Source organism: Megachile rotundata, chromosome 3, assembly GCF_050947335.1.
Source record: "Megachile rotundata isolate GNS110a chromosome 3, iyMegRotu1, whole genome shotgun sequence".
Taxonomy (NCBI): Eukaryota; Metazoa; Arthropoda; class Insecta; order Hymenoptera; family Megachilidae; genus Megachile; species Megachile rotundata.
In genome coordinates this window covers 16,458,401-16,484,603 of record NC_134985.1, presented here as the reverse complement: position 1 = coordinate 16,484,603, position 26,203 = coordinate 16,458,401, and the positions used below count along the sequence as shown (strand labels likewise).

At 34.7% G+C, this 26,203-nt stretch overlaps 1 protein-coding gene across 7 annotated transcripts in view; it reads left to right on the top strand.

Moving 5' to 3' along the window:
• Ddr (discoidin domain-containing receptor 2) overlaps positions 1 to 14,123 on the top strand; it is a 277,582-nt gene extending 263,459 nt beyond the window's left edge. For 6 of the 7 annotated variants that reach the window (XM_076530266.1, XM_076530265.1, XM_076530263.1 and 3 more), the window contains 2 exons: positions 355 to 504; positions 3,086 to 14,123. In XM_076530266.1, the coding sequence (XP_076386381.1) occupies positions 355 to 504; positions 3,086 to 3,247 (312 nt within the window). In that variant the 3' untranslated portion in view covers positions 3,248 to 14,123. The remainder of the gene's footprint in view (positions 1 to 354; positions 505 to 3,085) is intronic. The other variant, XR_013037762.1, reaches the window with a different exon arrangement.
• The last annotated feature ends 12,080 nt before the right edge of the window (positions 14,124 to 26,203 follow it).

Genomic DNA, 26,203 nt, shown 5'->3' with positions numbered 1-26,203 from the left:
TTCCAAATTTCCAAATTTCCAAATTACCAAAATTCCAGATCCCCAAATTCCCCAAATTCTCCAAATCCCCAGATTCCCAAAATTTCCCAAATTCCCCAAATCTCCAAATCTCCAAGTTCCCCAAATTCCCCAAAATTCGAGAATTCCAAATTTTCCAACATTCTAAATTTTCTAATCCCAAAATCTCTAACTCTTTCTGTCTTCCAAATTCCCAAATCCCCAATTTTCCTCTAAATTTCAAAATATGAAAATTCCAAAATTCTCGACTCCCTACCTTCCCTAAACCTCTAAAACCACGTCACAATATACCAATTTAAAAAATAACCATTTAATCTTGAAATTTCGTGTCCCCAGGGAAGACACACAACAAAGAGCGACGTATGGTCTTTCGCCGTGACTCTATGGGAGATTTTGACTTTCGCAAGGGAGCAGCCATTCGAGGAGCTGCCTGATCATCGCATAGTTGAGAATGCCACCTATTTTTACCAAGAGGACGACAGAAGGGTAAGAGCAAACAAAACCCAAACAAGCTTACATAAAAAATCTAACCTTCAATGCCTATTAAATTATAAAAATTTAACTTCTATGATTTGAATGTTGAAAATTGAGAATCTATTTAAGTTGCTGTTCATTGAAATGGCAACGTAATTGTCCGCGGTATTCTAATTAAATAAAATTCGTTCCGATAAGGGCAATCCGTTTTTCGCGTCTGAATTACGAGGTCGCTAGTTGTTCGAATATTTATGTTCCATTTACAATCTTGTTCCTTGAACAGAAAATTTATTGATCCATTTTTCGTTGCGGTATCACGAAATTTCGTAGTAAACGTGGAGGTATTCGAACATAAATTACCCGCGATGCAAACAATCTGGCTGTTATAACGGTCGTTCAGCATCGTTTGCGCAACGTGCAAGAATCTCCCGGAAATTTACAGCTTTTTTCTAGTTAAACATTACATTAAACTCAATCTTCTTTAAGTCTCCGTGGTTTATTTTCGTCGAACTTTCGTTAATTTTCGTTCGCGATCTTCCGTCGCTCTCCCGCGATACGATTAACATAAGTACACATAAGTTACTGGGGCATAAATTATAATACAAGTTTACACTGAATATCAGCATGTAGATAGCGTGTACGTGTATAGTGTTCCGAGCAAATTTATCGGAGATTAATTTATGCAGATTATTCGAGGATTATACAACCATTTAATTCTAATCATATTATAACATTATACTAGATAGTGTATCTGCGTTTGCATAATGCATTCCAAACAAATTCGCCAATGACCCGTGCAGATCACGAAGATTATTCTAAATTCTATTTATAGCGGAAAATTCGATTCGACGTTTTACGGGTCATTTCGTGCGGAGGATTAATTATAATAGTTCAAATAGTATTGATCAACTCGCCAGTTGCAGGATCGATTTCTATTGTGATATTGAATTTTAGTCACAGCTTAAAATTGCAAATATTAATACTAATTTGAATATTACTGAACCACGTTATTAGTTTACCCAAAATGTTATGATATCATTGGTTTACCGGGATACTATTAGATTAGGTCAGTTAACCAAAATGTTGATTGAGATTAGCTTCTAAATTTATTTACACGAAATGTTTGCTAATGGGCTACGTTGTATTTAATTCCCAAAATTTCCACATCTCTTTTCCAAGGTGGCGATATATGGAGAGTCTATTGCGTCAGTTTATGTAAATGTAATTCCATGATATTAATTACTCTTAACTATTTTGCGGGTCATTGCCGAAAGTTGGATAAATGTTTAATAGAGTATAATTCGATCGGTTAACATATTGACCTCATATGGTAACTGTTGTTGTATTTCATTTAAATTAATTATTTATTATAACGACAACTGAGAGGAGCATTTAAAGTCCTCTAATATTGTGAGAATGATATAGGTTGGCTGATTAAAAATTAAATTTAAGGAACAAGTATTTTTGTTCTTATGTCATATGTGACATATGTGACTGCTATCGCAAATTCAGTTAAATTAATTATTTATAGCAAAAGCAATCAGGAGGAACATTTCAAGGTTTCTAATATTGTGACAATGATATACATTAACAGATTAAAAATAGAACTGAAAGACCAAGTATTCTTGTTCTGATGGCATATGTGACATATGTGACTGCTATTGCAAATTCAGTTAAATTAATTATTTATAGCAACAGCAATCAGGAGGAACATTTCAAGATTTCTAATACTGTGACAATAATATACACTAACAGATTAAAAGTAGAACTGAAAGACCAAGTATTCTTGTTCTGATGTCATATGTGACATATGTGACTGCTATTGCAAATTCAGTTAAATTAATTATTTATAGCAAAAGCAATCAGGAGGAACATTTCAAGATTTTTAATATTGTGACAATGATATACATTAACAGATTAAAAATAGAACTGAAAGACCAAGTATTCTTGTTCTGATGTCATATGTGACATATGTAATTGACGTTGTAAATTCAGTTAAATTTATTATTTATGTCAAGAGCAAGTAAGAGGAACATTTGAAGACTTCTAGTGTTGTGACAGTGATATATATTTACTGACTAAATATAACATTGAAAGAACAAGTACTCTTGCTCTTATGTCATATGTGTCATATGTGACCGAAGACGTAAATTCAAATAAATTAATTATTTACAGCAAAAGTATATAAAAGAAATATTTCAGGGCTCCTCATATTGAAACAATGATATAATACTAACAGATTAAAAAATAAAATTGAAAGATTAAGTACTCTTGTTCTCTTATATCATATGTGTCATATGTGACCAATACTGCAAATTCAGTAAAATTAATCATTTACAGCGAAAATATATAAAAGAAATATTTCAGATCTCATATTGAAACAATGATATATAACAAATAAAAAGATGAAATTACATATTACATATTACATATTAATTTTATTACATATGTGCCACATATGTTGGACAAACGTTAATTTTCACACTAACGGTCAACGTATGATAAATACTGACCCCAAAATTGACTGAAAATTGTACAATATTCATATAAAAAATAGTCCACAGAAGTGAGTGGATCATAAACCTGTTTTCAGATTATCTTACCATTGCCGAAGAACTGTCCAAAGGACATATACGAGCTGATGCGCGAGTGCTGGCACCGTAACGACGTGGACCGTCCGAATTTCCGTGAGATCCACATGTTCCTCCAACGGAAAAATCTCGGCTACAAACACGCGGACACCAACGACACCTGATACAGAGAACTAGAAGGCTGGAATCTGATCCGGCTTTCTATGATCGGCGAATTGAACGGGAACTGGTGGAATTGCCCTTCGACCAAGCTTCACCAGGTCAGACCAAGTTAGTACCAGGATCCCACGTCGGATACGAGATCGTCCGAATTGAAGGTAAATCGTTGATCAAAGGTGTGATCGAACACCTCCGTCGTTTCGTTCAACCGTAAAAAGATACACGAATGTTTTGTAACGTTGATTTCTTGGTCTAAGTTTTCTCTCGGGATTCGAAGTGTTCGATATTCGTACGTGGTCGACGTATCTCCTCGACGTATCACAGAGACTGTAATCGTTTCACGGGATAAACGGAAAACGTAATTTAACGCAGAAACAAACGAACGATCTCCGAATCGTGGCATTCGAAATGGAACGTTCCTATCGTGGGCCAATAGACAGGAAGCACGTTCGATAAATCGCGCGCACGCCGCTATGATATTGATACTGTCAGCAAACAAGCTTATGATACTCGCGTCACGTTCAGAATACACGTGGCTCGAAATCGTCGAAGATACTACGTTTTCATCGGGCCGATCTTGTCCGAAGAAGGCGACGGTAGCCTTTGAAACACGCGGTAGATATTCATGAATTTTATTTGATAATATTCCGGATGAACGATGGGGTAAAACGAAGAGTCCATATTTTGATGGATGGTGGAGCAACTTGGAAAAAAGGAGAAATCTTTCGTTTTCGAGGTTGGATGTTAATATAACGGTCTTCATCCTCGGGTTTCGTTTTTGAGGTTATGTTGTATATTACAATAACAGTCTTCGTCATCATCTTTCATTTTTGAGGTTACGTTGCATGTTAGAATAACACTTTTGCAACACAATCAGTACAAAAATAGTCAAAATTGTTTATAATTTTATTATCTTTCGATATACGCCCACCTTCGTATGTATACATTTTTCATCCCTTAAGTGAATTGAAAAAATTTCATATCAAATGACTGCCTTACTAAATCTTAATTTTACCTTATCAAAAAGTATATCATAGTAAAATATACATCTCATACTACATAATGTAATATAATTAATTTTTCTGTAAAAATTGTGCTCCATCAAATTTGTCCTCCATTTTGTAAGCTGCTCTTCCATGCATCAAAACGTTAATTTCAAACAAATTGGATTAAAAAAACTGCTAAAAATTGCAATTCGAATAAAACAGTCGAATTTTAATTATCCGCACCGACTCGAACCAAGAAAGACGAAAACGGGGGTAAGAAAAAGAAGAAGAAAAGGAGAAATTCCTGGAGCCAGTGGCTTGCGTTAAGTTTCCTGAAGCTACTAATAAGCTTAAAATGCGCTTAGCCGAAGTGCATAAATGTTTGACAATACCACTAGAGGTTGCAAGTATAAGAGTTCGTACATATATTAAATTATATATAGCGTGTAAAGAAATGTTAACGGTGATTAACCGATAGCGTAAATTTATTTAGAGACCTCGTTCTTAAGGCTTGCATTAACCAGCCCCGATGTGTCGGGATTCGATCGATCGATTCGTGGAAAGTTTAGTCGATGCGGATCGAGTACGACCAAAACCACCAATCGATTGTATCGTCATTCTGCGAACAAGGGATGGAAATAAGGGATGAGGGAAGCTCGTGTGACCTGAAGTTACGTTTATAGAAGAGAATAGAACACGGTCCATTTACCCGATGAATATTCTTGTTTGCGTTTTTTTGCCGAGAGAGGAATTCTTTTTTCCTCGATTGTCCCTTTGGTGATCGACGCTGGATGGTTTTCGTTTAAATAATTGAACTTCGAGATGAGTTTTGTTGCTGTTGGCGGTATTCGCCCTTTTTTATTTCATTCCGAAGGTTTGAGGTTTTTAAAATTTCGCGGAAAGTTTGGAATATGTTCAGATTTTGAAGTTTCGGGAAAAAATTTCGGGGTTCATTCATGGAACTTTTGGAAATATCAAAGTTTCGGAGATTCTGTAATTTGAAAATTCTGAGTTTCATCGTCAAATTGTACAACTTTGATATCCCAAATTTCGAACATTTCGTTCTTGTAAAATGATACGGATTTAGTTTCGCAAAATTTCCGGGTTTCAGTATTTTATACCGTGGAATTTAAAAATTGAATTCAACGTCGAGCATTCATAATTTTCTACATTTCAATTGTGCAGCTATCAAATAATTTTAAATAAGAAATATTATCGATAATCTGAGGCAGTAATATTAATGTGCTGGGCCGTGGTCAGCGAGGAACAATGAGAGATTTATGATTGTTAGAATGAATGAACAATGATAATAAAAAATTGATGAAGAACGGTAAAACGATAGATGTTAGATCGCACGATAAATCGATGCGTTGTTTTGAGATTTGTAATGTTACGGTTGAACAGTCGTGAGCTGTGAAATGTAAATTGAAATGTAAATCGCTGGAAGCAGTTCTATAAATTTGATAATAAATTATTACCTTTTAAAATGGACGACGTCAAGAATAACTAAAAATCGTTAAACGCGTTGAATATCTGTATTATAAATTTAATACAATCCATGGTATTTAATAAATTTTTACTGTGTCACAAAAATAGTTCCCTTAAATCTTGTCTGGATATAGAAATATATACGAACAATTTCGATATGCATTTGTAAAATATGTAACAGTCGAAATGTCAATTTTATGGTACTGATTTGATGCATTTTTTAGCACACATTGCACAATAGAAGCTTCTAAAAATAATTCTCTAAAATCTTTCTGTACAAAAGGAAAGATAAAATGTCAAGATTTAATGAATTCATAAAATGTTCTGTTGTTAAGACGTTCATTTTGTGTGGCAGAAAATTCATATAACTTATTGTGGTACTAATTTAACAAATTTGTTATGAATTTTTTAACAAACATTGCACAATATAAGCTTCTCAAATCTTCTTATACAAAATGAAGCATAAAATATAAAAATTTAATAAATTCATCAAATATTGAATCATTAAGACATTCATTTTGTATAGCAGAAAATTCATGTAATTTATTGTGCTAATAATTTAACCAATTTATTATGAATTTTGTAACAGACATTGCACAATATAAGCTTCTAAAAATAATTCTCTCAAATTTTCCTATACAAAATGAAGCATAAAATATAAAAATTTAATGATTTCATCAAATATCGAATCCTTAAGACATTCATTTTGTATAGCAGAAAATTAATGTAATTTATTGTGCTAATAATTTATCAAACTTATTATAAATTTTGTAACGAACATTGCACAATATAAGCTTCTCAAATCTTCCTATACAAAATGAAGCATAAAAATAAAAATTTAATGAATTCATCAAATATTGAATCCTTAAGACATTCATTTTGTATAGCAGAAAATTCATATAACTTATTGTGGTACTAATTTAATAAATTTATTATGAATTTTGTAACAAACATTGCACGATATAAGCTTCTCAAATGTTTCCATACAAAATGAAGCATGAAATATAAAAGTTTAATAAATTCATAAAATGTTCAATCCTTAAGGCACTCTTCTGTAACAGAAAATTCATATAACTTATAATGCTACTAATTGAACAAATTTATTATAAAATACAAACATATTTTCCTGAAATAATTCTCTCAAATCCTCGATACGAAAATGAACATAAAATCGCAAGCTTCATTGAATTCATAAAATATGCAACTTGCTGCAACAGAAAATGGAGACTTCAAGCCGGAAAAACATACATAAAATAATTACGATAAATGTAATTATCGAATTATAGTCGTCCATTTCCCCGATAGCGATCAAACTTGATTTCCTAAAATTTGCAAAGAACATATATAAAGGCAAGAAGAAATAAAAATGAATAATAAAAGAAAAAATATTGATAGAACTGCTTTCGGCAACGGAGTAAAGAAACTGAATCGGGAGGTTTCGCATATGAAAAGTCTATGATATTGTCTATGACGTTGGTAATTTAATATATGATATTAAAGTTAAGAGCGATTAAGAAATACTGCCACTCTATTAGGAAAAGAAAACCTCTATTATATCAAGCAACAGAACTTCTTTGTATCCCTTTTCCCTTCGACACGACAGGACGATAAAACTCGCGTTAATTCGATAGCGTAATCGGGTCGAGCGTTAAAATCCCATGGTAACAATAAAGAGGAACAATAAAGAGACAGAGAAGAGGAATAAGAGGGATGAGAAAAGAAATCAAGATCGATCGCACGAATGTCGACCAGTCGTCTCGACGAGCTTAACGAGATAGATCGATGAGAAAATTTGAATCGACTTATATTCAATCGTCTTCTGTGCGATCGATCTACACGAAATATGCGCACAGTACTTCCTACAAATTGAATAAAAAGCTATATAAAAAACAGAGTGAATTTATAAGGAGTACTCCGTTTATAATTCTCTACTTTCGCCGAATTCCGATCATCTTTCATTATTAATTCCTCGTTCGTTTAAATTTATTTGAATCTGTGAAAGCTCCACGATTTACGGAGAAAAACGACCTCCTTTGCGGCAATTAATTATCGAAATTGAAATTATCGATCGGAGGCAAATGAAGAGGTTGTTGACTAAGAATTTTTGTATTTGTATTGATGACATATCGATTGTGTACGCTTTTATGGTCTGCGTATTGATGTAGCGAGATTGCGGAGTTGGGAGCAGAAGTATATGAAATTTTAATGAAAGGTGTATTTAGGGTTCGATTAGGATGAAGGAGAAATTTCAAATTTCCAAATTTCCAAAATTTCCAAAATTTCCAAAATTTCCAAAATTCCAAATTTTCAAATTTCCAAAATTCCAAAATTCCAAAATTCCAAAATTCCAAATTTCCCAAATTTCACATTTCCCAAATTCCACATTTCCCAAATTCCACATTTCCCAAATTCCAAATTTTCCAAATTCCACATTTCCCAAATTCCAAATTTCCCAAATTCCAAATTTCCCAAATTCCAAATTTCCAAAATTCCAAAATTCCAAAATTCCAAAATTCCAAAATTCCAAATTTCCCAAATTCCACATTTCCCAAATTCCACATTTCCCAAATTCCAAATTTTCCAAATTCCACATTTCCCAAATTCCAAATTTCCCAAATTCCAAATTTCCCAAATTCCAAATTTCCCAAATTCCAAATTTCCCAAATTCCAAATTTCCCAAATTCCAAATTTCCCAAATTCCAAATTTCCCAAATTCCAAATTTCCCAAATTCCAAATTTCCCAAATTCCAAATTTCCCAAATTCCAAATTTCCCAAATTCTAATTTTCCCAAATTCCAAATTTCCCAAATTCCAAATTTCCCAAATTCTAAATTTCCCAAATTCCAAACATTCTAAATTCCAAACTTTCCAAATTTCAAATTTTCCAAAATTCCAAATTTCCAAATTTCCAAAATCCCGAAATTTCCGAAAGTCCCAAACTTTCTTAAAATCCCAAAATTTCCAAAAACCCCTATTTTCCAAAAATTCCCAAATTTCCAAAATTCTAAACTCGCACAAAATGTGGCCCTCATTCCCATATGCAATATATCAAAAAGAACCCCTAAAATTGATCTCATCATCTTGCAACCTGATTCGTCATCTAACAACCCAATTTACGACTTCGCTATATCGGTACGCGAACTACACATGACACATATCTGAACATATCGATATTTGAATAAAGAAGAAAGAACAACTGGAATATACGGTGATTTTGTTGCACGATATTCGATCGAATATGCATTCCCTCTCGAAAGTCATAAAACATTTCAGTTATCTGTAACACATTCGCAACCGCAATATACAATCTACAATTCTACACGAGTCCTACCGGTTATTAAATACATTAAAATTTCATTTCTGATAATCACATAAAGCTTCGATCGGGCATTTTAAATTATTACCGTATTCATGCTCTGCCTTTTTCATCCCTAGACTATTTAAACAAATTTATGTACATATTAAACGCGTCATCCTTTCGGGGTAATAAATATTTGAAAGATTTCAATAATTCTTCCATAAATTTCTGCGAAATGTCGTTAAGTACTTTATGATATTAGCGAGGGAATGTATCTGATAATTCGTTACTGATCGTTTCTCTTTGTAGGAAGAATTCCTCCGCTGTGAGCCGAACGTTGGAGAGAGAAAGAATGCGAGAGAGAGTGTGAGAGAGAGAGAAATCGAAAGAGGCAAGAGAGGTATATATAAATTATATATATAAATATAATATATCGAGAATCGTTGAAGATTAAGCGACGAAGAGAATTCATTGAATTAATCGTTTCCATTGTAGCGATAATGTCGTGAGAACGCACTTTGTACAGTTTGTAATAACGAAACAAAAAAAAAAGAATATATATACATAAAATTGTTCCATTGATCATTCTCGTGACGCGTTTTATTCTTCAAAGGAGACGAGATCGGATTAAGGGTGGTTGTTTCGAACGCCGTTCCGTTCGACTCTTTCGAGCATAAAAAACAGAGAGGTTCGCGTGCAAGCTTCCAGTTTGTTATTCTCGATTTTTATTTTAACTCAGACGCAACACGGCGCGACGAGCAAAAATTGACGCTCCAGAAACGCTTTTAAATTACGCCCGATATTATAATTTTATCCGAATCATGGTTGCTGAATATAAAATCATAGTTAGCCGCGGGGGGATTGAATATTAACCGATGGAAAGTGATACTTGAATATCGCGACTAATTCCAAATAACTCGGGTAAAAGGAAAAATGAATAATTATTGAAATTTTGCATGGTGCTCGTAATTAGGAGGGAAATTGCAACAATTAATCTGGCGATTTAAAATTCATGCGAATACTTATGTATTTAAAATGGATATTGGAATATTGAGGGGAGTTAGGAGAATTATTACTATTTTATTTGCGAAATTGCAGCGGGAAAAATATTCTGCAATTAAAAGTTCTCGAGAGGGGATGGGTTCAGAGTTTTAGTCGAGTTTGCGAGGTGGAAGTTGAGAATTTGAGGATGTAGAGAATTTAGGGACATTTTTAAGGATTTTTTTGGGGGGGATTTGAATGGTGTCGAGTGGGGAAATTTTGGGGATTTAAGATTTTTAGAGTGGAGGGTGAAGGTTTGGAGATTTTTGAATTTGGGGAATTAGGGATTTTGGGATTTAGGAAATTAGGATTTTGGGAATTTAGGTTAGCGATTTAAGGATTTAGGGAATTAGGGACTTGGTGATTTAGAGATTTGGAAATTTGGGGGGAAAAATTTAGGGGGTTGAAAATTTGATAACTTACAAATTTGGGGATTTGAGAAATTAGGGAATTAGGGATTTAGGGATTCACGGATCTAGAGAGTTAGGGACTTGGAGATTTAGAGAGTTGGAAATAGGGGAATTTGTGGATTTAGGAATTTGACAATTTGGAAATTTAGGGGGTTGAAATTTTGACAACTTGGAAATTTGGGAGTTTAGGGGTTTAAGGATCTAGGGATTTAGGGACTTGGAGATTTGGAAATTTGGGAATTTGGGGAATTTGAGGAATTTGGGAAATTTGGGAAATTTGGGAAATTTGGGAAATTTGGGAAATTTGGAAAATTTGAGGAATTTGGGAAATTTGGGAAATTTGGAAAATTTGGGAAATTTGAGGAATTTGGAAAACTTGGGGAATTTGTGGAATTTGAGGAATTTGGAAAATTTGGGGAATTTGAGGAATTTGGGAACTTAGGGAATTTAAGGAATTTGGGAAATTTGAGGAATTTGTGAATTAAGGAATTTAACAATTTGGCAATTTAAGGATTTGTAAGCTTAGAGATTTAAGAATTTATGGAATTAGGAATTTCGGGGATTTAAAGATGTGAAAATTAGGGTTGCTGGGGAATTTAAAACTTGACAATTTAAAACTTGTCAAATTAGAAAATGACAATTCAAAAATTTTTAAATTCTCACAATTACCTTAAAATATTTCTAAATTCATACAAATTGTCAAGAATTTAAAAAAATCCCTAAAAATCCTCACGAATTCTCGAAAATTTTAAAAAGTCCTTAAAACTTCTCCCAAATATTAAAAAACTCGTAAACTCTCTTTTCTAAAAATTAAATTGACCAATTTCAAAAAACTCCCTAAACAACTAAAACCAATATTTAAATATCCCGCCGATTTTTCCTCAAAGGATATACAGCAACAGGGTGGTTGAACCATCGTTCCAAAAGAAATTTCGCACGAGATCGAACGGATTGTTGTTTCGTCGCTCGAATCCGATGGCCGTCTCGCCTTTGCAAACGAGCTTTATTTCGCCGCGTGTGTTTACGCAATGGAAGCGTTCGGTTTTTGTCGCCGCGTCGCGTCGGCTTGGTCCGACAGTCGCAAACAAAAGTCTGACGGAAGTGCCGCGTACACGGGAATTCCAGGTTTGCCGATGGAATTTAATATCCGCTGCCTTCGTTATGAAACACGATCGCGCTTTTTCTCCGGTTCTATCGGCCGACCGACTCTCGTTTTTTTTTTTTTTTGCAAGCCTGATAAAGGTGCAACATCGAATCGATATCTCTCGTTGGACAGATTTTGGTAAATAGCCGTAAATGTATATTAAATAATCTTTTCATTTCTTGATATTCGATGAGGAATTTTTGATAAATGTAAGGGGTTTTGGGAATTGTTTTTTATTGAACTGTAAGGTTTTTGTGAGGTGTTTATTATTTGGGGTTAATGCTTGATTTTAGGGTTAAAAGTAACTGAAGTTATGATATTGTATTTTTGGTGTGTTTAATTGTGATAATTATGGTTTGTGATTGCTTGAATTTTGGTATAAACTTGAAAGAAATTTTGGAAATGATTTATGATGCATAAGGGATGATTTTGGTATTGAAGTTCAAAGTTGAGGTAATATTACGTTGATTGTAACTGTTGCTATCGTCTAAATTTTTGACATGTTCAATTGCAATAACTATGCTTTGTGATTGCTTGAATTTTGGTATAAACTTGAAAGAAATTTTGGAAATAACTTATGATGCATAAGGGATGATTTTGGCATTGAAGTAACGTTGAAGCTTGAGGTAATTTTGCGTTGATTGTAACTGTTGCTAACATCTAAATTTTTGACATGTTCAACTGTAATAACTATGCTTTGTGATTGGTGAAAATTTGATAGAAAACTCAGAGAAATTTAAAAAATTATTTATGAACATATCTTGGCGTTAAAAATTTGATATAACATTCAGGGTTAATTAACTTACATTAAAGCTGATGCCATGTTATAAATTTTTTATAATATTCAATTGTGATAATTAAATTTCGTGATCGTTTAAAATTATGCATAATAATATAAGAATTTTTTAGGATGATTTATAAACAAAATATGAGCGGTGTAATATCAAAATTTGTCCTCGAATAGGTAGATCACCCTCGTGACGTCTTGCGAAGACGCTCACATCTCTGCGTATAAATATAAACGGCGAAATGGGTTGTACATAATTCGTAATTAATAGAACCAATTATCTATTGTTTATCGGCGAACATATCGACTATTGTGCGTGATTAACACGTTCACTGCGATACGGGATATATCAGATCCCTTGTCATACCATTATTCTGCATCAACAATATTACATTCAGTACCTATTTACATAATCGCTCATTATTTTTGTTAAAATAAATGCTGTGTAACTTCCTTTAATATTAAATCAAAACCTGAATTAAAAAGAAATGAATGTTACGATGTAGTTAATATTTTAATCTCTTCTTTAATGTACAGAGTGTTACAAAAGTAATGTGCATAGTTAAAATAACCATAGTTTCTCTATATATCCTTGGGGTTTTTTTTCTGGAGTCTTTATAAGATTTCCATGACTAGAAAATTTATGAAATATCATTGATCTATGATTCCATGGATTTATGTGAAGTCTCCCCAAGTCTCTAAATTTCCAAGTTGCCAAATTTTCAACCCCCTAAATTTCCAAATTGTCAAATTCCCAAATTTCACAATTTCCAAATCTTTAAATTTCCAAGTCTCTAACTCTCTAGATCCTTGAGTTCCCGCATCCCCAATTTCTCATCCATCCAAATTCTCACATCCCCAATTTCTCACTTCCCTAAATTCCTAGGCTCCCAAATTCTCACATCTCCAATTTCTCACCCATCCAAATTTTCACATCCCCAATTTCTCACCCATCCAAATTCTCGCATCCCCAATTTCTCATTCCCCCAAATTCCAAAATTTCCAATTTCTCATTTCCCTCAATTCTCACATCCCCAATTTCTCACTTCCCCAAATTCCTAGGTTCCCAAATTCACACATCCCCAATTTCTCACCCATCCAAATTCTCACATCCCCAATTTCTCATTCCCCCAAATTCCAAAATTTCCAATTTCTCATTTCCCTCAATTCTCACATCCCCAAATTCCTAGGTTCCCAAATTCTCACATCCCCAATTTCTCACCCATCCAAATTCTCACATCCCCAATATCTCACTTCCCCAAATTCTCACATCCCCAATTTCTCATTCCCCAAATTCCAAAATTTCTAATTTCTCACCTCCCTAATTCTCACATCCCCAAATTCCTACGCCCCCAAGTTCTCACATCCCCAAATTTCCAAGTTGCCAAATTCTCACCCCCCTAAATTTCCAAATCATCAAACTCCCTAATCCCCAAATTCCCCAACCTCCAAATCTCCAAATCCCCAACTCCCTACCCCTCAAAATCTCCTCAGTATTCCACCTAAATTTGATTACACCCTTAAAGAATATTTCATATACACTAATTTTGCAACACCCTGTACCAAGAAAATTCGCGACATAATTCGCGAAACAAAACAACCGCAGTGAACGTGTTAACATACGAAACGCTTCCACCTGTCCCATGTGTAAATGTCACACACGTGTATTTAATACGTTTGTACATAACGATTCGTTTTCAAATAAATACTCAGCGCTTTGACTTTTATCCCAGTTGCGGTGATCCTCCGTTCCGAGCTCCATCCACGCCAGAACTTCCCAAACATCCTCTCTTCACCAAAAGAAATTCGAGGACTGTTTTAAAGCGGTCGCTGTTCTTTGTCATTAATTCCACTTCTGGTTCGAGAAGTCGCAAGAAGAAGTTCGCTGTCGCTGGCAATTCGAAAGGTAAGTTGTTTTTGAGCTTCGTTTAACGGAATTGACACTGCTGATTTCTTTTCGGTCCGCAGCTGACGAGTTGGCAGACGTTACCTGCAACTGTCAGCTTTGATGCGTTGTTATCGATACACGTGGCAGTTGAATATCGATATGCTTTAGAGGTTCTTGCAAGAAAGAGTTTCTTGAATTCGCTTTCTTGCCACACTGCGGATTTACATATTCAAATAGTTTGGTGTTTAGAAGGGTTCCCTCCGCATTCGTAATACCTTATGTTAATTATATTGCAGTTTCGAAGGAGATCTTTGTAGAGGGTGATCTTGGGGAGACATGAATTTGTTGAATTTTAATAGCTCAATCACATTACTTATGTATAATTTTAATTTCGTACTTCGTTTGTAATTTTTGGGACTGTTATGAATAAATACACTATATTATTCTATTAATTACTAATTTGTATAGCAATAGATTAGAAAATAGATTACAAAATTTATATAATCATCTCTTTCTTGAAACATGTATTTTTAACGACACTGAAAATTTGATTTACCTATAACAATATCATCATTGAATTTTTTGCAATTATTTTAAAAAAGTACCTCCACATAAAAATACCTAAAAGAAGCTCTTTCATATACAATACAAAAAATACAACAGTAGTATTTTATAAAAAAAGTATTTGCATGGCAGAGCGGTAAGATTAAAGAAAGATTGATAATCTCGATTTTTCGTCTTTAATAAATAGAACGTATTTAATCTGTGACGAAGTATAAAAGTATATTTCCCAATAAAGAGCAGGTAGTATTAACCGCAATACAGTAAAGAAGAAAAGAAGAAAAAAGGTCACAGGACGTTTCGTTTAAATCCTCCTCAGTATCGGATGATTTATTTTCGCCGGACTTTAATGGGGTTATAAGCCACGCGAACTTTATCCGGTCAATTTTTATTCGATCTCGAGTGTTTTAAGCGAAAATCAGCGATCTCGATCGGGTCAGCGGGAGACCGAAATAAAATTGGGGTCTCGATGAAAGGAAGATTGATTTAAATTAAAATCCGTTTGCACAAATAGAAATCAAGTAATCCGAAATCCGATTACACAAACGAAACAAATGCGGCCCAGTGAGGTACAAGTGCCGCTTAAGCTAACACTCGAATCGCCGTTGATATTGTACGATAATTGTCGAAATAAAATAAAAAAGCTATTCGTTCGCTGAATTCTATTTTCTATCGAAATTCGATTTAACGACGAATCTACATCTCGCAGTTTCGGTAATTGGAAATTTAGTAGGTCAGCCAATTTGTGAATTTAGGGATTTTATTATTTGGAGAATTTCCGAAGTTGGGGATTTTTGGAATTTAGGAATTTTTTACTTTGAGAGTTTGGAGGTTTAGGAGTTTGATAATTTCGGTATTTAGGGATTCTTGGGATCTAGGGATTCGTGGAATCTAGGGATTCTTGGGATCTAAGGATTCTTGGGATCTAGGGATTCTTGGGATTTAGGTATTCTTGGGATCTAGGGATTCTTGGGATCTAGGGATTCTTGGGATCTAGGGATTCGTGGGATCTAAGGATCGTTGGGATCTAGGGATCGTTGGGATCTAGGGATCGTTGGGATCTAGGGATCGTTGGGATCTAGGGATCGTTGGGATCTAGGGATCGTTGGGATCTTGGGATCGTTGGGATCTCGGGATTGTTGGGATCTAGGGATTGTTGGGATCTAGGGATTCGTGGGATCTAGGGATTCGTGGGATCTAGGAATTCGTGGGATCTAGGGATTCTTGGGACCTAGGGGTTCTTGGGATCTAGGGATTCGTGGGATCTAAGGATTCTTGGGATCTAGGGATTGTTGGGATCTCGGGATTCTTGGGATCTAGGGATTCTTGGGATCTAGGGATTCTTGGGATCTAGGGATTGTTGGGATCTAGGGATTCGTGGGATCTAGGGATTCGTGGGATCTAGGGATTCTTGGGATCTAGGGATTCTTGCGATCTAAGGATTCTTGGGATCTAGAAATTCTTGGATCTAGGGATTTAGGGATTTTGAAATTTTGGTATTTGGGACTTTTGGACCAGGGATTTTCAGATCTAGGGAAAAATCCCCTAGGATTTACGGATTTTTTATAACTAGGGATTTAGGAGTTGAGAAATTTAGTGATTCAAGAGTTTAAGATACAATAAATTCAAAAAAAGAATTTGGTGATTCGAAAATTCACACATTTGTCAGTTCACTGATTTTGAAACTCATCAGTTCATTTAAGAATTCCACAATTTAAGTATTTGAAAATTTGTAACTTTCCAAAACAATGATATTTCTATTTTAATATTTCCCATCCTACAGAACCTCAAAAGAATCCCAAAATTCTAAATCGATGAATCAAAAATTCCAACAAAGGTTATAGTCAAAGCACCAAAAAACAAAAAAAGAAAACAGTAAAAATTCGATAACCGGAAATCTATTAACCCAAAAATTTAGCAATTCAGTATCGACAATGCGAGCAGAAAGCTTTTCCGCGTTCAATTCACCTCGGAAACGAATCAGCCACATGAATCATCATTTTTTTTCCCCCCGGTTCGTGCTGACGTAACGCGAAACGGTTGATGGAAACGAAATCGGGCGACGATTTTCCAACACGCATCGCGTCACGTTCTCGATTGTCAAGGGTTGTTTCTACGCCGGTGTACAACACGAGCGTTGCGGCTACACCTTCGATCGGTTGTTATCGGCCGGCTATCGCGATGGATTTGCACGATGTGACCGAGTATCTGATAAAACCACCGGAGACAAAGGTGGTGCGAGGGTTTTAGCGAGAGGAGAACTATATCGCGTGTCCTTTCGTGACCCTGCTGTAAGGGAAAACCATCGGGCGAGATGCGATAGGGTTAGGGTCACGAGTGTGACGTTAATCCCGTGTGAAACACTCTCGTCTCTAGTGGCTCTCGAATTTTTTCTGGGATTACGTGTAACACCAGACGATCACCTTTAGCTTCGAGTTTGCTGCCGAGATTTTCCTTTCGATCTGCACGCTACCCGCTCAATTCCTTTTTATGGATTTACTTCAGAGAAACATTCTTTTTACGATCTCTGACTTTTAAATACTTATTTGTCCTTTTTTTGTTTATTCGACAAAATGCGAATTACAGAAGACACGGTATAATTTAGAAAATATAGGTCACTCTTTTTGCTTACACTAATTGAAATGTTTCTTAAATGACATCTTTTGTAAACTGATTTAGGGACAAGTCGTTCGAATTTGGGACAACTATTTTATAAACTGGTTTAGGGACAATTAAGGTGTCGTTTGAATTTAGGACACGTTTTCTAAACCGATGTAAGATGTCGGTTGAATTTAGAATGTCTTTGTAATCTGATTGTAAAATCAATTATCCTAATTAATTAAGACCTTTTCTGGGACATTTAGTCTGGGGTAATTTAAGGACAAGATGTCTTATTCAGAATAACCTTTTGATCTAGTTTTTATTATTATTATCGAGCAATTAGTGAAACCTTGTGAAGTATTTATATATTTATTCTGATTATGTAATTCATGAATTAAAGAATTAATTAATCTTCAATTATACTTTAGTGAATAATTAACATACGCAAATATGCATTTTAATATAACATGAATTATATATTGAGAGCTTTATCAGTAAGTCAGTCAATGAATGAACCTTACCAATAAATATAAAGGTTTTTAATAGTGAAAATCAATAAATAAAGCATTATCAATAATGAAAATAAATTTAACTTTTTAATATTTCTCATCATACCATTCAGCAGATTTCGTAGAATTTCAATTTTACAGACAAAATTGCATCTTCATTCTCCTTCCCCAAATATCTCTTTAAAAAGAGATCAATAAAAACGTAATTAATTTCACCGAGAAGCTCAAAATTTTCTTCTTATTTGATATCGAAGTACACGGATAGTTTGACTGGAAAAATGATTTTCTTCCACGTCGAAGTATATCGATTTATAGGTGCTTTAAATATTTCATTTCTGCTATTTCAGTGAACTATGATGATTGAAGTTCTACGGTTTATGGATATCAATGAAATGTCTTTCAGAATTTCACGTACGTTATAAAGTAAAAGTTTCTTTTTACGATCGGAAGTTTCTTCGGTGTATGTGTGTACGCGTCGTCTTGTTAATGAGTTTTATATCCTTTGAGTGAAATATTGATCAGTCTTCTGTTTGAGCGAGCGAAGCGTATTTATCGGGCAATTTTATGGGATTTATTGAATTAAGAACTTTGAGAATTTGGAGATTTAGGAAGATAAGGAGTTAGGGAGTTAGGAAATTAGGGAGTTAGGGAGTTAGGGAGTTAGGAAGTTAGGGAGTGAGGGAATTAGGTGATTGGGGAAATAGAAAGTTAGAGAGTTTAGGGATTTAGGGAGTTAAGGTGTTAGGGGGTTAGGGGGTTATGGGGTTAGGGGGCTAGGGGGTTAGGGAGTTAAGGAATTAGGGAGTTAGGGAATTAGGGTATTGGGGAAATAGGAAGTTAGAGAGTTTAGGGATTTAGGGAGTTAAGGTGTTAGGCGGTTAGGGGGTTAGGGAGTTAGGACGTTAGGGTGTTAGGGAATCAGGTGGTTAGGGAGTTAGGGGTTAAGGTGTTAGGCAGTTAATTAGTTAGAAAGTTAGGTAGTTAGGGAATTAGGAAGTTAGGTAGTTTTGTAATTAGGAAGTTAGATAGTTAGGTAGTTAGAAAGTTATTGAGTCAAGGAGTTAGAGATTTAAGCATCTAAGAATTTGACAATTTAGAGATTTAGGTATTTAAATATTTAAGTATTTGTGGACTTATGGATTTAGAAGTATAGAAATATTAGAATGTAAGAGTTTATGAAGTTAAGTATTTAGGAATTTAAGAATTCAGGTACTTCAGAGGCAAGGAACGTAGAAATATGTATGGAGAACATTGGGATACAGGTATGCATTTCGATATCAGTCTTCTGTTTGAGCAAGCGAAGTGTATTTAACAGACGATTTTACGTGTTATTTTAAAGGCCGTGTCAACGAGTCCGAGTATTCGATGCGAAGAAAGTCAGAGGGTTAAATGTGACGAGGGTTGGATATGGGTATAACACGTTAATCCTTCAGGACACGTTTCACGGTATCCTGCCTAATCCTTCTATCGAAAGGAATTAGCCTCCTAGAATATGTATTCCCTTCAGGATGAAATACTATGTCTAATTTTTTCCCCGGGACCGTCTCTGCATAATAATGCTGCAAGAAAATCTCACATGTGAAACGGTGAATAATTTTAATCACAGCGTTCGTTTATCTCGTTTGAAATATTTTAAACGTACATTTCAATCTCATTGTAATAGGATTATTATACGGGGCGGAGCAAACGAATGATCCGAATCATGCTACGGTTTTCGTCGGATATTCCAGGAATCTCAGTTTCACGTTCGGATTTTTATTTATTCGAACTACATACGCGAAATAATAATTTTATTTCGTTTGTAACGATATTGTAAAGTTTACAAATGTCAATGTATCAAGTGATACAATTTTATTAATTAATTAGTTAATGTATTAATCATTTGACTGCTACAAATTAATACACCTTCTAACAAATCAGTGAACGTATTTTAACAAATGTACAAAAATCATTATCACCCAGATAAAAAATTATGTAGACGATTTTGCAGATAAAAAATTATTTAGATGATTTATAGATAAAAGACTACATAGCTGAATATCAGATAAAAAATTACGTAGACGATTTTCCAAATAAAAAATTACGTAGATGATTTTCCTATTAAAAAATTATTTACATGATTTTTCAGATAAAAAATTATCCAGATGACTTTCCAGATAAAAAATTATCTAGATGATCATCCAGATAAAAAATTATCTAGATGAATTTCAGATAAAAAAATATCTAAATAATTTAGCTACAACCTCGTGAAGTTACGTTCAGCTAGTAATCGAACACCCTATATAAAACTTATTAAATGTATTAAATCAATATACATGTACTGATAAATGTATTATCAAGAATACGTACGAATTAAATAAACCGATGAGTATAAATTAATGAGCAGATGAAGAAATATAAATTAATGATATACCAATGAATCAGTAAAAGCGAATTAATAGCTACATCAAAAAATCAACAAGAATAAATTAATGAATCGATGAACATGAATTAAAACATATATTAATGAATCAATAAATATGAATTAAAAAATGTATTAATGAATCAATAAACAGGAATTACAAAATGTATTCATAAATCAATAAGGATGAGTGAATAAATATTAACAAGTCAACAAGCATGAATTAATAATTATATGAATGAATCAATGAATATGGATAAATATATCGAATCAATAAGTATTCATAAATTTCTGTGACAGTAAAAAACCTTCCATAAAGTCGATGTTAAATGAAACTACGTATCATTACACAAAATTACGAGTGCACTTTGATTCGTCAGTGTTTTAATAAATTTTTAGATACAGTCCGTTTAATTATTACCGTCGAATTCTACCTGCGGTATTGAGTTTCGTATATTGAATTTATAATTGACGTAATAGAATCATTGATAAATTCCTCCGGGCATAAATGATTATCCTGATTAACGTTAATCAATTTCGAATATTATTCTAACATTTCCCGTTAGTTATTTCCGCGAAATCGTTTCATCCCGCGTACACGCAAATGTTGTTCGCGGTCGGGTCCATCGATGTATCGAACGATACACATCGCGTTTCCACGGTATTTTTGTCGACACGTTGCGATAAAATCGTATCGGGAGACGCGTGAATTTCGTCGGATCGCTAATCGATCGTCACCTACGAAAACAAAAAAAAAACAGCTCACAAAAATGGAGCGAAGAAGAAACAGTAGTTTCCGAATATAGTGGAGTATCGAAAAATACGCGGACAGAAGCGTAAGCAGCGGCAACGCGAAACGGGCACGCGAACAGAAATATGGCTCTTTTCGTTAACGTTTGACCTCGCGTGGAATTCCACGCTAATTCAGCTCGCAACACGTGGAACGTATTTTACCTGATTACAAGGATCAAGATACGAGCCACGTAGACGATTCGTTGGAAACCGCTTTGCTCTTTATTCTACATAGTTTGTTGCGTTCATTTTTGTCGAACGTGGCCGACGCACGATATTTAATCGCGCTGTTTTATTTTACAGTCTTGCGGAAAATGTTGTACGTAATATTCAATGTTTATTACTTTATTTACTCGGATATAAGACATTTTATGGTTCAAGCTCTATAACAATGTCTCTACATTTTTATAGTTTAATATAGTATAAAATAATATAATACGTACAATAATGTAGGGCGTAATATATGTATGCAGAAATATTTTTATTAAATGTGTGTATACAGGGCGATTCACAACTAGTGTCTCACTGTATAGCATAACATAATATAATAAATATAAAAATGTATCATGATATAATATCATTTAATGTATGCAAAAATCTTTTTATTAAATATGTATGTACAGGAAGATTCACAACTAGTGTCTCACTGTATAGCATAACATAATATAATACATATAAAAATGTATCATGATTTAATATCATTTAATGTATGCAAAAATCTTTTTATTAAATATGTATGTACAGGACGATTCACAACTAGTGTCTCACTGTATAGCATAACATAATATAATACATATAAAAATGTATCATGATATAATATCATTTAATGTATGCAAACAAATTTTTATTAAACATGTATATACAGAGTGTTTCACAACTAGTGTCTCACACCCTGTATAATAATATAATAACGTAGTATAATACCATAATACTATAATGAGATGATTGAAGAGTAAAATAATAGGATGATTGAAAACAGTTTCGATATAAGAAATTTTATAGTTGAAGCTCCATTTAGTTACAAGAATGTGTATACATTTTTTGGTGTATATTTTTTAGTTACAACAATATTTACTAAAATAACAGTAACATAATATGATACATGTAAAAATGTATAATGATATATTACTTTATTATGTATACAAAAAAAATTTTATTAAAGATGTATATACAGGGCGTCTTAAAATTAGTGTCCCACAGCCTGTATAATAACATAACATACTATAATGAAATAATACTATATTCTCATAGTATTATATCCCATTTCAGGGGCCTGCACCAGTTGTGAGACACCCTGTATTGCACCCAATGTTGCAATATCAAATATACTAATAACCATATTACACTACAATAATTCTAGTATCATAATATTGCACCATAATACAATAATAATTTTAAAAACCATTTAAACCAAGAAAAGTGGAACTCCATAATTACATTTCTCTAACCCCCAGCGAAGCGTACAAAGTAGAGGAAGCCTCAAACGAAGCAGCAATATATCAAAAAGGTGATCAATTAATTTAAAAACGCCGTACTTTGAGATTGCACTATCGTCAATATCGAGGCAACGTCTGTGTCCCTTCGCGTGACAGTGATGGAGCCCCGTGGAATTTCATTGAGGACTGATTGAATATTATTTATCGTTCAGACGTCCGACTGTTCGTCCGATGATTAAGCCCCGTCCGGATAGCGACCCCGTCTTCCTGCCACGGAAAATCGATAATCGTGCATTCGTTTTTTGCCCGCGAGACATGTTCGATACGTGACCGTATGCTCGCCGCGTAGCAACAAATAATCAATCGCTTATGGCCCCGGTCGTCGCTTGAAATTCCGACACGCGCGTACACTCGTCGCAAAATATCGCCCGTCGTAACGGCCGATCTCGCTGTAACGCTGGAAAATTTCATTTCCACCCGTCGCCGGAAAGAGGGACCTCGACACGCTCGAATATATGGCTATAATATACAATCGACCGCGGGGAGGGTCAAACGGCCACCGAATTTAGCTAATCTCGTCGCTGTGTTCGAGATCGGGCATGCGAACGCGTGGACGACATCGCTGCCGCATTGCTTGGGATTCGTTTCCGATCAGGGGGACAATGTACAGAGTGTTGGGGTAATGTTCCTTTCGGAGATGTCGGTAGAGTTGGTTTCGTTCTGTGATATCGGTTTCGTTCTGTGGTGTCGGTTTCGTTCGGCAGTGTCGGTTCTACTAGTTTAGTTCTCGATCAGCATTGGTTTGAATCGATAGTGATGGCTTCGATCAGTACAAGTTTGATCAGTGGCGTCAGTTTTGGTCAATAATGTCGGTTTTAGCAGTGTCGGTTCAGTCTAGTTTAGTCTACTAGTTTAGTCTTCGATCAGTAGTATCGATTTGATTCAATAGTGTCGGCAGTATAAGTTTGTTCAATGGTGTCAGTTTTGGTCAGTATTGTCGGTTTCGGTAGTGTCGGTTCAGTCTACTAGTTCTGACTTCGGTCAGCAGTGTCGGTTCAATTCAATGGTATCGGTTTTATTTAGTAATATAGGTTTCATTGTACAGTGACGGTTTTGATCAATAGTATCAATTTTATTCAGTAGTGTTGCTTGTGATCTGTAGTGACGGTTCAATAGTATCGGTTCAGTCCATAATGTCGGTACAGTAAGTACTTTCACATCAATGTTATTTTATTTTTATTTGTCAAACCTTGCATTTACAAGGATTTAGCTAGGTTTATTTTACTCAAGAGTAAATTCTTATCATTTTGTCATTTTACAAATTCTCAAATTTCTAAATATCAAAAATCTTAATTTTTCACCTCCTTCAACCCCCAAATTACCAAATGTCGAAAGACTTAATTTTTCTTCTCTCTTAATCCTCAAGTTCTCAAATGTCAAAAACCTTAATTTTCCACCTCCTTCAACCCGCAAATTCTCCAATGTCAAAATCCCTAATTTTCCACGTTCTTCAACCCCTAAATTCTCCAATGTGGAAATCCCTAATTTTCCACCGCCTTCAACCCCCAAATTTCCGAATGTCGAAACCCTCAATTTTCCACTTCCTCAAATCTTAAAATTCTCAAATGTCCAAAATTTAGATTTTCCACCGCCTTCAACCCCCAAAATTACCAAATGTCGAAAACCTTAATTTTCCACCTGTTTCAATCCTCAAATTCCCAAATGTCGAAATCCTTAATTTTCCACCTTATTCAACCCCCAAATTCTCCAATGTCAAAATTCTTAATTTCCCTCCTCCTTCAACCCTCAAATTTTCCCATCTCAAAATTCTTAATTTCCCTCCTCTTTCAACCCTCAAATTTTCCCATCTCAAAAAGCCGAATTTTCCACCTTTTTCAACCCCCGAATTCTCCCATCTTCAAAACCTTAATTTTCCAACTCCTTCAGTCTTCAATTTCTCCCATCTCCAAAACCTTAATTTTCCACTTCCTTCAACCCCCAAATTCTCCCATCTAAGAAACCTTACTTTCCCTCCTCCTTCAACCCCCAAATTCTCCCATCTCCAAAACCTTAATTTTCCACGTCCTTCAACCGTCAAATTCCATTCCCAAAAACCTTAATTTTTCCGCATCCCCAAATTCCCAAATTCCCCAATACCAAAAACCTGAACTCTCCTCTAAAACCTCTTAAACTCTCAAATCCCAAAACACCCAAATTCCAAAAATCGAAAAATCCCCAAATTTCCAAGGTATTACACCCGCCACACCTGTTTCGTTCAGCATCGTTCCGCGGCTGAAATACATTTTTCCTTTTTCCCACAACAAAAATTCGTTCGCTACTACGGAATTTAAGCGGATTAACAGATTCGCGGTCGCTAAAGTAGTACGTTTCATCGCGTTGGTTTCGTTTGTTCGCGCAGCTTCTCGCGCCAACTTGCAGGATGACAAGTTTTACTTTTCTTCGAGGTAGGAATACGCTTGCTACAATGAAATTTAAGCGAATTAACAGATTCGCGGTTGCTGACGTAGATTGGTGGCGTCGGTTTTGCTCCATCTTGTTGGTTCTTGCCAGGTCACGTCGGTTTTCGTGCAACCCTTGGGATGACGAGTTTTACCTTTCTTAGGGAAGAAATGTACCTGTTATTGCGAAACTTAAACGAATTAACAGATTCTCTGTCGCTTACGTAGTATTATCTTGTTTCATCTTCCGCGTTTATTTATTTAGCTTATTTCATCGTTTCGCAAATAACGGAGTAGTAAAGCATACATATTTCAACGGTACTCATAATTCATACGCTTATTTATTTACTAGTTCCTTTATACCAAAAAGTGTGTAAATAAATAAATTTGTACAGAATTAATTTTGGGTTGCGTTTAGAATCACACTGAGTGCAACGTAATTTTTCAGTAGAGAGTATTTTTAGTTTATACATAATTAGCAATTTTAATTAATAAATTTTAACATACACTTTTTAACGACCATTTTTTTAAAATGCTGTTAAAGGTTTTACGTTCTTTACTGATGATATTGAAGTTCAACCACCTTGATTAAATATTAATTTTGCGCCATCGACCACTTTATTGACTGCCAATGAAAAGTAGCTCCCCCGAAATGTCTGGTACTTATAAATTACGCGTAGAAACTCGACGGACGTAAATTCGCGTATCCCTTCGGCGTAATTTTCTCTTCAGCGAATATACGAGGCGTGTTTCGACGGGAACCGGTAGATCCCTAACTGCATTAATCCTTTTAATATGGAAGTAACAACGCCCGGTTCTGCCGCTTACACCTGGTGCTTTGTACAACGCGGAGAACAGCTAGAACGACGAAACGAAAGCAAAGGGAAGGAATTATTTATTACGCGTGGTTGCTGTTTCGTTTAGTGTAATCCGAGTTAATGCTCGAAAGAAAAGGAAAAAGATGTCGGAATAATTCAAATCTGACGTTTAACAACGAATCGTCCTGCAATGTTGTTTGTTAAACCTCATTTTTTTTTTTTTTTTAAGAAAAATATTCTACAATCTGCACATACATTCACTGCAAGAATATTGAGGAATTTTTTGATGTAAATATATTTGACAAGTTCGGTCTCGGAGTAACAGCTGACCAGTTTCTCATC